We start from the raw sequence: 13,385 nt of genomic DNA, 5'->3' as shown, positions 1-13,385 counted from the left end.
TGGCTCCCCCTCCCTACCTCGGCAACTCACCGCAACTCCTCAGCCATTGCCAAAGGCTCCCTGGATGCCATCGTGAAATACAACATTTCAAGGCTTCATCTCAGAGTCCTAAAATACATCCAGAGAGCCCACAAGCACAGGAAATCCAGGCCATCAGCTGTTGGTGACAGGGGCTTGGCATACTCTGGGTGGATTCCCTAAACACACAAACAAGAACAGATACATACAATTGCTCCAAAACCTGAAACCTGAGCACAAACAACTGCTTTGGCCCACTGCTCACCTGGCACACTTGGCCTTGACTGCTGCTATCTGCCTGGACCTCCTGAAAATAAAGGCAAAGAACACCGCTGTGGCAAAGACACCCTTCAAGCATCCCCTGCAAATGCAAAAAATGACTGACCTGCTCATGGGAAAACCCTCACCCAGGACTGGGGCCCTTGGCCACAGATTTGAACTGTCAGCATCTGAAAGAAAGTTAGGACTGGTGTCAAACGGCTGCAGGACAACTTAACACGACTAAACATATTAAGCCAATCTCCCCATACAATCTAGAGCCCAACTACACCCTGCACTGCCAATTTCAAGTCCCCAGGACTTGTGTTGTTACAGGCTATGCAGCAGGGCAGAACAGCTCCAGGAAAAATACATGCAGACATCCACGACACAGGACAGGGAGAGAGAGCTTTTGAGGAGAAGAAAGGACCGAGAGACCCAAAGAACACACAGTGCACCAGAGACAAGTGACAGGACACACACCGCAACTGCTCTGCCCTGAGCACCTCAGCACTGTGATCAAAACAGACACTTTTTGCCTTTAGATGGCCTTAGGAGATGCTTCTTGCACATCCCTGCCCCCAGAGCTCATTCATAAGGCCCTCCCAGCACCCCACTTTCACCCCCAATGTGGGCCTGACCCCTATACTTATCTCTCAGGCATCTGGGGATGAGAGCACCCCGCTTTCACCCCCACTGTGGGCCTGAGCACTCAACTTATCTCTCAGTCATGTGGGGATGAGAATCCACATCGCATGCCAATGGAGGCTGCCTCGCCTGCGGGGAATGTCCAATGGTCACGGGGCTGTGGTCCCTCGCTCAGCTACAATCGAGAACACCAAACATCACTGCATGATCTTAGCTGCACAATGGACAAAACCCAGCAATCCTGCTACTCACCGTTCTCCTAAGAATGCTCGGGCCACGCACTTTGGCCAGGCTCGGAGGCTGCCACCGTCATCGCAGGGTCTGCCTGGGTTAAGAAGAGACAAAGTGATTCGACATGGCTGAAACACGAGTGGACCTTGGCTCCCCCTCCCTACCTCGGCAACTCACCGCAACTCCTCAGCCATTGCCAAAGGCTCCCTGGATGCCATCGTGAAATACAACATTTCAAGGCTTCATCTCAGAGTCCTAAAACACATCCAGAGAGCCCACAAGCACAGGAAATCCAGGCCATCAGCTGTTGGTGACAGGGGCTTGGCATACTCTGGGTGGATTCCCTAAACACACAAACAAGAACAGATACATACAATTGCTCCAAAACCTGAAACCTGAGCACAAACAACTGCTTTGGCCCACTGCTCACCTGGCACACTTGGCCTTGACTGCTGCTATCTGCCTGGACCTCCTGAAAATAAAGGCAAAGAACACCGCTGTGGCAAAGACACCCTTCAAGCATCCCCTGTGTAAGAGGCCGTCTGAAGACCCTCACTCATTTGCCTGCCGATTGCCACGAGCAGGATTTCCCTTCCCCCTCTGCAGTTCCGGCTTGGAGAAGGCAACAGTGCAGGTGTAGCCGCTGTACCGTTACGTGCTGTTCCCAACGAGGACCGGCAAGAACTTGGCAAGGAGTTGGCAAGGACTTGGCGAAGACCCAGCGTGGACCCAGCACAGAGTGGCCTACTGCAATTCCTGCTTCACTCTCCACCTTTAAGCCAAATGAACTGTTGGGGTGACTCTGGTGGTCTCTCACTGAAGACCCCTCATCTGCCTCACTACCACCATGACAGATGGAGATCAAGAACCCTCTCCCCAAGGACTGAGACTGAGACTCCTACCACAAACAGTGGGCGAAGGGAGAGAATGACCTGACCTGTTCTTCTCCAGTAACTTCAATGGACTTATCCCTTATTGTGTTTGTTCAGCCTCTGTAAATACACTTAGTCCCCCACAGCAATTTCAATAGACTCTCATTGTTCTGCCTGCTCCCCCCCTTTTCCCTCTGTGGACTATAACTGGACCCCTGGGATAGGTAGAACTTCGGAGACTCTCCCCAACACAACAAGACGGATCCACATCGTCCGGACCAGTGAGGACTCCGCCTGTGTTGGTAGCTATTCCCATCCCCCCTTCTCTCTCTCTCTCTATCCTTTTTATTTCTTTTCTGAACCCACTATCGCATTTATTGTTTTGGCCCTTAATAAAGGTGCATTTGTTGTGATTAAACTGCTGATTGTCTTTTGCACTTTGGGATCGGCTAACGAACCATCACGACACCCCGCTATAAGCGGATCGTGACATTAAAATTGGCGTCACGGACAGGATTTCTGTCTAGGCAGAAGGGTGCAGGTTCTGTGTAGTCTGTAACAGGGGAAGGATGTTTCTTGCCAGCCGCACCTAGCCTGCCAGTCCAAAAGACTGAGCATGGTCTGGAGAGCAAGGGGTAAGATTCAGATTTCCCACGGACTGCACATTGCCTAGGTGAAAAAGCACCCACACTGTCTTCAGAAATTGCAAAAGATCTCTTAGTGCAAAAGGCGGGACACTGTTGTGATTATGTGTGTGTTTGGACTGTCTGGGAAGGAAGAGACAACTTGAAGAAACTAAGCAGAGCCTCCCAGGCAGATTTTGTCTCTTCACCCACCCAGGGAAGTGAAGGGCGACACAGCGAAGTCTGTGTGCTTTGAGTAACTTACACTGTTGTTTTATGTGTGTGTTTGGACTGTCTGGGAAGGAAGAGACAACTTGAAGAAACTAAGCAGAGCCTCCCAGGCAGATTTTGTCTCTTCACCCACCCAGGGAAGTGAAGGGCGACACAGCGAAGTCTGTGTGCTTTGAGTAACTTAAGTTTGTACCTCCCTGCTGTGGTTTTGGTCCCTTCACAAAATGAGTGATAACTTTAACGATAAGGGTAAAGTTGAATTTTATGCTTTACTAGCTAAATACAATGCCAAACCTTCTCCGGGAGGAGAAGAATGGGCACAAAGTAATTGGTTTAATTTGGATAATGTGGTTGATAGAATATGTTCTTTACAACATGGTACAAAATTCAAACTGGGCAGAAACTTATGCTCAGTTTTGGGAGCTTGTCTTACGGCAGCTGTAGAAACTCGCTTCCAGCGAAGAGGTGAGCAAGAAACAATAATAGACTCCCTTCAAAATTTGGTTGAAATTTTACAAAAACAATTACATGAAGAAAGGAATGAAAAACATTCATTGAGAAATGAGAACTATGCATTAAGAGCTGCCTTAAAAGAGAAACACGTTAACAAATCATCTAATGCTGATTCCTCTATAAATCCTGAGGGAAAGGAAACTCCTCACATTAACCAAATTTATCCTCACAAAGAACTTGAGGCAGTAAATAATTGTGGGGAACATTGCTGCTCTCACTTAAGACCCTTAATTAAAACAGAATATAACTATCTCAGTGATGATGATCTTGACCCCCACATCACAACCAAACACATACCATACACTGCCACCGAATTGGCTAAGCTTAAAAAAGAATATGGACGCCTTCCATACGAATCAGAAACAGAATATGTTTTCCGGGTGTCCCTCACTGGTGGCGATCAAATTAAACTAACTGAACAAGAAGCCAGTGGGTACTGGGGACATGGTGTCTTCTTAACAACAGGAGATAAACGTGACTCATGGTCCCTGACACAGCGCGCGGCTTTTTGGGCCGGGGGAACGAACCCCTTGGAAAGGGGAGATCCTATAGCTATAATTAGCACCCCAGACCAACTCCTAGAAAGTGTACACAAAGCCGCCTGTTTGAAAATGATTCATGAAAAGAAATTAATTCCTGGCTTTGAATCCCCAATGCAATTACCTGTGAAGCCTGAACTAATGACTCCTTTAATTCGTGGGCTTCCAGAAACACTCAAACCTACTGCCATAGCCTTACAGAAAACTATCATGACATTAAGCCCTACAGAAAAACTAGACAGATTTCTTGGTAACCCCACTAATCGCACTGGATCTACTGGTCCTACCTTTACTCCATCCTGCTCTCCATTCCAAGCTGTAAATTCACAAGCCAGTTCACCTGGCAGTAATCATAAAATTTGGACATGGGGTGTTGCAGAGGATTTGATCAATTATTGTAGAAAATATGGACCTGTAAAAACCCCGGAAGAGAAACCAGAAAAATCAGAGAAAACAAAAGGGATTCGGTCTATTGGGACTCCTTACAGTAAAAATCCAGAAAAGGGAAAACAGAACCCTAGCCGCCAGCATTGGTGGTCACTGGGAGTCCAAAAGGGGGTCCCCAGAGAAGTGATGGATGGTCTGCCCCTTGATAAATTACAGAAAATAATAACTAATTGGTGCTATCGAAAATCAAATCCATCAGTTCAACCCAGTACACACCCTAGTGCACCCACTCTTCCTCATAACATGGGCAGCGAACCAACTCTCCCTCAGCCTCTCCTTCCTCTCCCGAACACGGGTAAGGAAACAACTTTCTCACTGTCCCTCCTGCAAAACAGGGGCAGTGGACAAAAACTAACCATATCACAGCTTTCCTCTCAGAACTCAGGCTGTGACCCAAAATTAACATTCTCCCAGTTTCTCTCTCAAAATCCAGGCAGTGAGTCATCTCTTTCTCAGCCTTTTCCTCAAAATCTGAGCAGAGATTCCTGTGGTTTCAGAGACGCTGAGAAAAGGTACGCTACCTGGGAGAAGGGATTGTTTGTGGTCAGCCTGGCTCTCATTGAAGTGGAAAGACTTGCACTACAACTACCAATTGTATTGAGAAGCCCTTTCAATGATATTAAGACAGTCACTACTGGGACCCTCCCTCCTGACGGGGTGGCCCAGAGGGCCTCGGTAAGAAAGTGGTATGCTCAGACTGAACATTACTGTCACTTCTTCTCAATAACAGATGGAGTTGTGAAAAATTTGGCAATACAAGAAACTGAGAGCTTGGATAGCAGCCAGGACACACCTGCCTCTGTAATCAAAATGGCCCCTCCTTTTTCCCCCAAACAATCGGCAAGTTCTTGGTTCACTGAACTAATTAATACTGAGGGAGAAAGCAGTGCTCGGGTTGGGGAGCTGATAGCTGTTTGGAGTGCTTTTCAACGTAAGGTACAGAACACCTCTCTTGTCTCTATCTACACTGACTCCTATGCTGTGCACCAAATGATCCTGATAATCCAGCACATTACCCTGGCCAACCTGTTCTGGTGGACATCCCTTACTACAGGGCTGGTACCCCTTGTGCTAAAACCCCCTTGGAATGAATGTGCATGGAAAGCCTCTGGTGCTCTAGGGAAAGAACATTGGATAAATACATGCTGGATAATTCCATCATTCTAACCTTTTCTGCTTCTCGCTGGCAGGAGTCTGTTGTGTTTACTTTTACAGAAGAACTCCGAGGGACATGAAGACCACCTAATCCATGATAAAACTGGTAATACTTTCCTGCATCCTACCACAACCCCAGAGCCAGAAATCAGCTGAGTGTTTGTGGCCTGAAATAATTGTGGTAGCATGCAGAAAAAGTGAAAAGATCTCTTTAAGCACAAAAAGGTTTGTACGCACCAAAGCGTACAGGATTGCTGGCACAATTCAACATTAACACAAACTGCAGAAGTAGTTTGTCTTTGGTTCAAAAATACTGAAGGACTTTCTTTTAAATTTATTCATACCACCACCACCACTCAAACCCAACCACCAGTTATGCTTACCCCGAAAATTTCTAAAGTTGGACCATATATAATTAGGGAAACTGGCCAACAACAGATATTGTTCAATCCGGCATGGTCTCTTAAACAAGTTAAATTGCTAATGCAAAGCAATGTCTCTGAAATTCAGCCAGCTTGTTCACCTTTCTTGCAAACTTCTTTCCACGGTTGGACGACCTGGTTGCGACAGTGGAACCCTTCTGAAACACGGATGCCAAGAGACATAACTGGTGTTGTGGGAACAGGATTGGGAATTCTAAATAGTATTAAGATTTCCAATCCTGGTGGAATTTGGTGAACTTTACTTATGATCCCACCACAAACTTAGCCACAGCTTTTGTGTTAACCATACGCAATGCCTTGGTGCATTCAATATTCCCCATTATTGCATTAGGATTAAATCATGATGGAGCCACTCTCTATCCTTCCGAGCATAGAGAATGGGCCCGACAAATTGATGGTAAATGGCAAACTGTTAATTTAGAATCCTGTATTGTCCGAGAACAACAAGGGTTCATCTGTGAAGGCAATGCAATTATAGCTCAAGATATCTGTTTAGACACAGAACAAAATATCTGTCACTTTGAAATCCATCCTAACAAAACTTCTAAAATATTCCTTGTATATATAGGAAATGGATGTGCATGCTTTAGAACTGCTTGTAATACAGTGTATATAGAAGACACAGTAGTAGATACTAAAAATCATTCAAATTTTTGTGCTTGTAATTTCACTAAAATTTCTGGATGTGATTTTTCTTTTGAAACTCCAGTTACTTCATATCAACTTTTAGAGTCCAATTACACGCTGATTCATAAGCTATTGCCTACCCCCATTGGAATGAATCTTACTCTGGTGAGGCAATTGTTGCTTCACCAGGATTTAATTGAAATCTTAGGAAAAATCAAGGAAAACGGACAGAAAACATTGGTAACTGTTCATCATGATGTACAAGAAATACATCGGGTTATAGAAAGGGTGAAAAGTGATGCTGAACACAGGTGGTGGGATACACTTTTTGGGTGGTCACCTACTGCTACAGGTATCCTGAACAAATTGTGTCATCCCATTGTTGTCCTTTTGATTTTAGTTTTGATTGGTTTTGCTTTATCAGCAATCTTGTTTGTCATAAATTGGAGAATGATAAAACGATTAACAAAATTGACAGCTATACTTAATGCACACCACCTGGCCAATGTGCTTTATACTGTAGACATCCCCAAGACTATAGACACAAAGCAATTATAAAATTAGATTGGTTTATTAGAAAAATTGTTTATTATTAATTAATATTGATTATATTGCTTAATGTTGTTTCAATTTATACTAATTATTGTTTTAGTATTTTCCCTGTTCTCTTTTCCTCTCCTTTTCCTTTTTCCCTTCTCTGGGATATGCTGCCAACACTAGACAAGTCCTGAAGACTTCACAACAACACTACGAAACACTGCTGAACATCTCTCGAGGGCAATCGTCAGTCACGGGGTGGTGTAAGAGGCCGTCTGAAGACCCTCACTCATTTGCCTGCCGATTGCCACGAGCAGGATTTCCCTTCCCCCTCTGCAGTTCCGGCTTGGAGAAGGCAACAGTGCAGGTGTAGCCGCTGTACCGTTACGTGCTGTTCCCAACGAGGACCGGCAAGAACTTGGCAAGGAGTTGGCAAGGACTTGGCGAAGACCCAGCGTGGACCCAGCACAGAGTGGCCTACTGCAATTCCTGCTTCACTCTCCACCTTTAAGCCAAATGAACTGTTGGGGTGACTCTGGTGGTCTCTCACTGAAGACCCCTCATCTGCCTCACTACCACCATGACAGATGGAGATCAAGAACCCTCTCCCCAAGGACTGAGACTGAGACTCCTACCACAAACAGTGGGCGAAGGGAGAGAATGACCTGACCTGTTCTTCTCCAGTAACTTCAATGGACTTATCCCTTATTGTGTTTGTTCAGCCTCTGTAAATACACTTAGTCCCCCACAGCAATTTCAATAGACTCTCATTGTTCTGCCTGCTCCCCCCCTTTTCCCTCTGTGGACTATAACTGGACCCCTGGGATAGGTAGAACTTCGGAGACTCTCCCCAACACAACAAGACGGATCCACATCGTCCGGACCAGTGAGGACTCCGCCTGTGTTGGTAGCTATTCCCATCCCCCCTTCTCTCTCTCTCTCTATCCTTTTTATTTCTTTTCTGAACCCACTATCGCATTTATTGTTTTGGCCCTTAATAAAGGTGCATTTGTTGTGATTAAACTGCTGATTGTCTTTTGCACTTTGGGATCGGCTAACGAACCATCACGACACCCCGCTATAAGCGGATCGTGACACCCTGCAAATGCAAAAAATGACTGACCTGCTCATGGGAAAACCCTCACCCAGGACTGGGGCCCTTGGCCACAGATTTGAACTGTCAGCATCTGAAAGAAAGTTAGGACTGGTGTCAAACGGCTGCAGGACAACTTAACACGACTAAACATATTAAGCCAATCTCCCCATACAATCTAGAGCCCAACTACACCCTGCACTGCCAATTTCAAGTCCCCAGGACTTGTGTTGTTACAGGCTATGCAGCAGGGCAGAACAGCTCCAGGAAAAATACATGCAGACATCCACGACACAGGACAGGGAGAGAGAGCTTTTGAGGAGAAGAAAGGACCGAGAGACCCAAAGAACACACAGTGCACCAGAGACAAGTGACAGGACACACACCGCAACTGCTCTGCCCTGAGCACCTCAGCACTGTGATCAAAACAGACACTTTTTGCCTTTAGATGGCCTTAGGAGATCCTTCTTGCACATCCCTGCCCCCAGAGCTCATTCATAAGGCCCTCCCAGCACCCCACTTTCACCCCCAATGTGGGCCTGACCCCTTTAGTTATCTCTCAGGCATCTGGGGATGAGAGCACCCCGCTTTCACCCCCACTGTGGGCCTGAGCACTCAACTTATCTCTCAGTCATGTGGGGATGAGAATCCACATCGCATGCCAATGGAGGCTGCCTCGCCTGCGGGGAATGTCCAATGGTCACGGGGCTGTGGTCCCTCGCTCAGCTACAATCGAGAACACCAAACATCACTGCATGATCTTAGCTGCACAATGGACAAAACCCAGCAATCCTGCTACTCACCGTTCTCCTAAGAATGCTCGGGCCACGCACTTTGGCCAGGCTCGGAGGCTGCCACCGTCATCGCAGGGTCTGCCTGGGTTAAGAAGAGACAAAGTGATTCGACATGGCTGAAACACGAGTGGACCTTGGCTCCCCCTCCCTACCTCGGCAACTCACCGCAACTCCTCAGCCATTGCCAAAGGCTCCCTGGATGCCATCGTGAAATACAAAATTTCAAGGCTTCATCTCAGAGTCCTAAAATACATCCAGAGGGCTCACAAGCACAGGAAATCCAGGCCATCAGCTGTTGGTGACAGGGGCTTGGCATACTCTGGGTGGATTCCCTAAACACACAAACAAGAACAGATACATACAATTGCGCCAAAACCTGAAACCTGAGCACAAACAACTACTTTGGCCCACTGCTCACCTGGCACACTTGGCCTTGACTGCTGCTATCTGCCTGGACCTCCTGAAAATAAAGGCAAAGAACACCGCTGTGGCAAAGACACCCTTCAAGCATCCCCTGCAAATGCAAAAAATGACTGACCTGCTCATGGGAAAACCCTCACCCAGGACTGGGGCCCTTGGCCACAGATTTGAACTGTCAGCATCTGAAAGAAAGTTAGGACTGGTGTCAAACGGCTGCAGGACAACTTAACACGACTAAACATATTAAGCCAATCTCCCCATACAATCTAGAGCCCAACTACACCCTGCACTGCCAATTTCAAGTCCCCAGGACTTGTGTTGTTACAGGCTATGCAGCAGGGCAGAACGGCTCCAGGAAAAATACGTGCAGACATCCACGACACAGGACAGGGAGAGAGAGCTTTTGAGGAGAAGAAAGGACCGAGTGACCCAAAGAACACACAGTGCACCAGAGACAAGTGACAGGACACACACCAGAACTGCTCTGCCCTGTGCACCTCAGCACTGTAATCAAAACAGACACTTTTTGCCTTTAGATGGCCTTAGGAGATGCTTCTTGCACATCCCTGCCCCCAAAGCTCATTCATAAGGCCCTCCCAGCACCCCACTTTCACCCCCAATGTGGGCCTGAGCCCTATACTTATCTCTCAGCCATCTGGGGATGAGAATCCACATCGCGTGCCAATGGAGGCTGCCTCGCCTGCGGGGAATGTCCAATGGTCACCGGGCTGTGGTCCCGTGCTCAGCTACAATCGAGAACACCAAACATCACTGCATGATCTTAGCTGCACAATGGACAAAACCCAGCAATCCTGCTACTCACCGTTCTCCTAAGAATGCTCAGGCCACGCACTTTGGCCAGGCTCGGAGGCTGCCACCATCATCGCAGGGTCTGTCTGGGTTAAGAAGAGACAAAGTGACTCGGCATTGCTGAAACACGAGTGGACCTTGGCTCCCCCTCCCTACCTCGGCAACTCACCGCAACTCCTCAGCCATTGCCAAAGGCTCTCTGGATGCCATCGTGAAATACAACATTTCAAGGCTTCATCTCAGAGTCCTAAAATACATCCAGAGAGCCCACAAGCACAGGAAATCCAGGCCATCAGCTGTTGGTGACAGGGGCTTGGCATACTCTGGGTGGATTCCCTAAACACACAAACAAGAACAGATACATACAATTGCTCCAAAACCTGAAACCTGAGCACAAACAACTGCTTTGGCCCACTGCTCACCTGGCACACTTGGCCTTGACTGCTGCTATCTGCCTGGACCTCCTGAAAATAAAGGCAAAGAACACCGCTGTGGCAAAGACACCCTTCAAGCATCCCCTGCAAATGCAAAAAATGACTGACCTGCTCATGGGAAAACCCTCACCCAGGACTGGGGCCCTTGGCCACAGATTTGAACTGTCAGCATCTGAAAGAAAGTTAGGACTGGTGTCAAACGGCTGCAGGACAACTTAACACGACTAAACATATTAAGCCAATCTCCCCATACAATCTAGAGCCCAACTACACCCTGCACTGCCAATTTCAAGTCCCCAGGACTTGTGTTGTTACAGGCTATGCAGCAGGGCAGAACAGCTCCAGGAAAAATACGTGCAGACATCCACGACACAGGACAGGGAGAGAGAGCTTTTGAGGAGAAGAAAGGACCGAGAGACCCAAAGAACACACAGTGCACCAGAGACAAGTGACAGGACACACACCGCAACTGCTCTGCCCTGAGCACCTCAGCACTGTGATCAAAACAGACACTTTTTGCCTTTAGATGGCCTTAGGAGATGCTTCTTGCACATCCCTGCCCCCAAAGCTCATTCATAAAACCCTCCCAGCACCCCACTTTCACCCCCAATGTGGGCCTGAGCCCTCAACTTATCTCTCAGCCATCTGGGGATGAAAGCACCCCGCTTTCACCCCCACTCTGGGCCTGAGCACTCAACTTATCTCTCAGGCATCTGGGGATGAGAATCCACATCGCGTGCCAATGGAGGCTGCCTCGCCTGCGGGGAATGTCCAATGGTCACCGGGCTGTGGTCCCTCGCTCAGCTACAATCGAGAACACCAAACATCACTGCATGATCTTAGCTGCACAATGGACAAAACCCAGCAATCCTGCTACTCACCGTTCTCCTAAGAATGCTCGGGCCACGCACTTTGGCCAGGCTCAGAGGCTGCCACCGTCATCGCAGGGTCTGCCTGGGTTAAGAAGAGACAAAGTGATTCGACATGGCTGAAACACGAGTGGACCTTGGCTCCCCCTCCCTACCTCGGCAACTCACCGCAACTCCTCAGCCATTGCCAAAGGCTCTCTGGATGCCATCGTGAAATACAAAATTTCAAGGCTTCATCTCAGAGTCCTAAAATACATCCAGAGGGCTCACAAGCACAGGAAATCCAGGCCATCAGCTGTTGGTGACAGGGGCTTGGCATACTCTGGGTGGATTCCCTAAACACACAAACAAGTACAGATACATACAATTGCTCCAAAACCTGAAACCTGAGCACAAACAACTGCTTTGGCCCACTGCTCACCTGGCACACTTGGCCTTGACTGCTGCTATCTGCCTGGACCTCCTGAAAATAAAGGCAAAGAACACCGCTGTGACAAAGACACCATTCAAGCATCCCCTGCAAATGCAAAAAATGACTGACCTGCTCATGGGAAAACCCTCACCCAGGACTGGGGCCCTTGGCCACAGATTTGAACTGTCAGCATCTGAAAGAAAGTTAGGACTGGTGTCAAACGGCTGCAGGACAACTTAACACGACTAAACATATTAAGCCAATCTCCCCATACAATCTAGAGCCCAACTACACCCTGCACTGCCAATTTCAAGTCCCCAGGACTTGTGTTGTTACAGGCTATGCAGCAGGGCAGAACAGCTCCAGGAAAAATACGTGCAGACATCCACGACACAGGACAGGGAGAGAGAGCTTTTGAGGAGAAGAAAGGACCGAGAGACCCAAAGAACACACAGTGCACCAGAGACAAGTGACAGGACACACACCGCAACTGCTCTGCCCTGAGCACCTCAGCACTGTGATCAAAACAGACACTTTTTGCCTTTAGATGGCCTTAGGAGATCCTTCTTGCACATCCCTGCCCCCAAAGCTCATTCATAAGGCCCTCCCAGCACCCCACTTTCACCCCCAATGTGGGCCTGACCCCTATAGTTATCTCTCAGCCATCTGGGGATGAAAGCACCCCGCTTTCATCCCCACTGTGGGCCTGAGCACTCAACTTATCTCTCAGGCATCTGGGGATGAGAATCCACATCGCGTGCCAATGGAGGCTGCCTCGCCTGCGGGGAATGTCCAATGGTCACCAGGCTGTGGTCCCGCGCTCAGCTACAATCGAGAACACCAAACATCACTGCATGATCTTAGCTGCACAATGGACAAAACCCAGCAATCCTGCTGCTCACCATTATTCTCCTGAGAACGCCGGGCTCCTCGGGCCGCACGCTTCACCCACGCTCTCCTGGCAGGGTCTGCCTGGCTGAAGAGCAGGCGAGGTGAGGTGGCGTTCCCAAAACTCGAGTGGACCCTGGTTCCCCTCACTAGTAGTTCCCCCACTTACAGCAACTCCTCGGCCGCTCCTGAGGCTCCCTGGTGCCACCTTCAAGTGACAAAGATCAAGGCTTCGTCGCAGAGCCGTGTGCCGCTCCCCGAATTCCCAGGAGAGCGAAGGAGCGGCTCTGCGGCCGCTTGCAGGGGGGACTCGCTGGTACACGAGTGGACTGCCTAACACACACAAACATGAATGGATACTGAGAGACACTACAACTGCAGGCACACAAATTCATAAATAAATAAACTAACAAAATCCAAAAATTCTACCAAAATATTAATTTTATTTACCCAGTATCCGAATAGATTGACAGAGACACCCTGTCCTATCCCCTCAATAAGACCTCTTAATCTATGCCAAAAT

At 48.2% G+C, this 13,385-nt stretch overlaps 1 protein-coding gene and 3 long non-coding RNA genes across 4 annotated transcripts in view; 1 reads left to right on the top strand and 3 right to left on the bottom strand.

Annotated features, from left to right (window-relative positions):
* LOC144248925 (uncharacterized) overlaps nt 1–13,385 on the bottom strand; it is a 74,066-nt gene that overhangs the window by 39,510 nt on the left and 21,171 nt on the right. The gene's annotated exons all lie outside the window — the stretch shown is intronic.
* LOC144248924 (uncharacterized) lies at nt 55–467 on the bottom strand. The gene is made up of 3 exons (XR_013342106.1): nt 404–467; nt 284–325; nt 55–197 (listed from the first exon to the last, which is right to left on the bottom strand). It is a non-coding gene; the product is annotated as an uncharacterized LOC144248924 (long non-coding RNA).
* Nucleotides 3,106–5,626, top strand: LOC144248300 (uncharacterized). The gene is made up of 3 exons (XM_077790342.1): nt 3,106–3,130; nt 3,320–5,311; nt 5,571–5,626. Exons 1-3 carry the CDS (start codon nt 3,106–3,108, stop codon nt 5,624–5,626), a joined length of 2,073 nt encoding a protein of 690 aa, XP_077646468.1.
* On the bottom strand, nt 10,467–11,517 carry LOC144248923 (uncharacterized). Its single transcript, XR_013342105.1, has 4 exons — nt 11,392–11,517; nt 10,802–10,865; nt 10,682–10,723; nt 10,467–10,595 (listed from the first exon to the last, which is right to left on the bottom strand). It is a non-coding gene; the product is annotated as an uncharacterized LOC144248923 (long non-coding RNA).

This window comes from Lonchura striata, chromosome 2 (assembly GCF_046129695.1).
Source record: "Lonchura striata isolate bLonStr1 chromosome 2, bLonStr1.mat, whole genome shotgun sequence".
Lineage (NCBI taxonomy): Eukaryota > Metazoa > Chordata > Aves > Passeriformes > Estrildidae > Lonchura > Lonchura striata.
This window is presented reverse-complemented; position numbering and strand designations above follow the sequence as displayed.

Excerpts from the sequence above, each read along its gene's own strand:
- LOC144248300 (XM_077790342.1), top strand. The coding sequence starts at position 3,106 with ATGAGTGATAACTTTAACGATAAGG. Across the intron at positions 3,131-3,319 it reads TGATAACTTTAACGATAAGG|CTGTAGAAACTCGCTTCCAG; the intron begins GTAAAGTTGAAT and ends GTCTTACGGCAG. Across the intron at positions 5,312-5,570 it reads TGTTTGGAGTGCTTTTCAAC|GAGTCTGTTGTGTTTACTTT; the intron begins GTAAGGTACAGA and ends TCTCGCTGGCAG.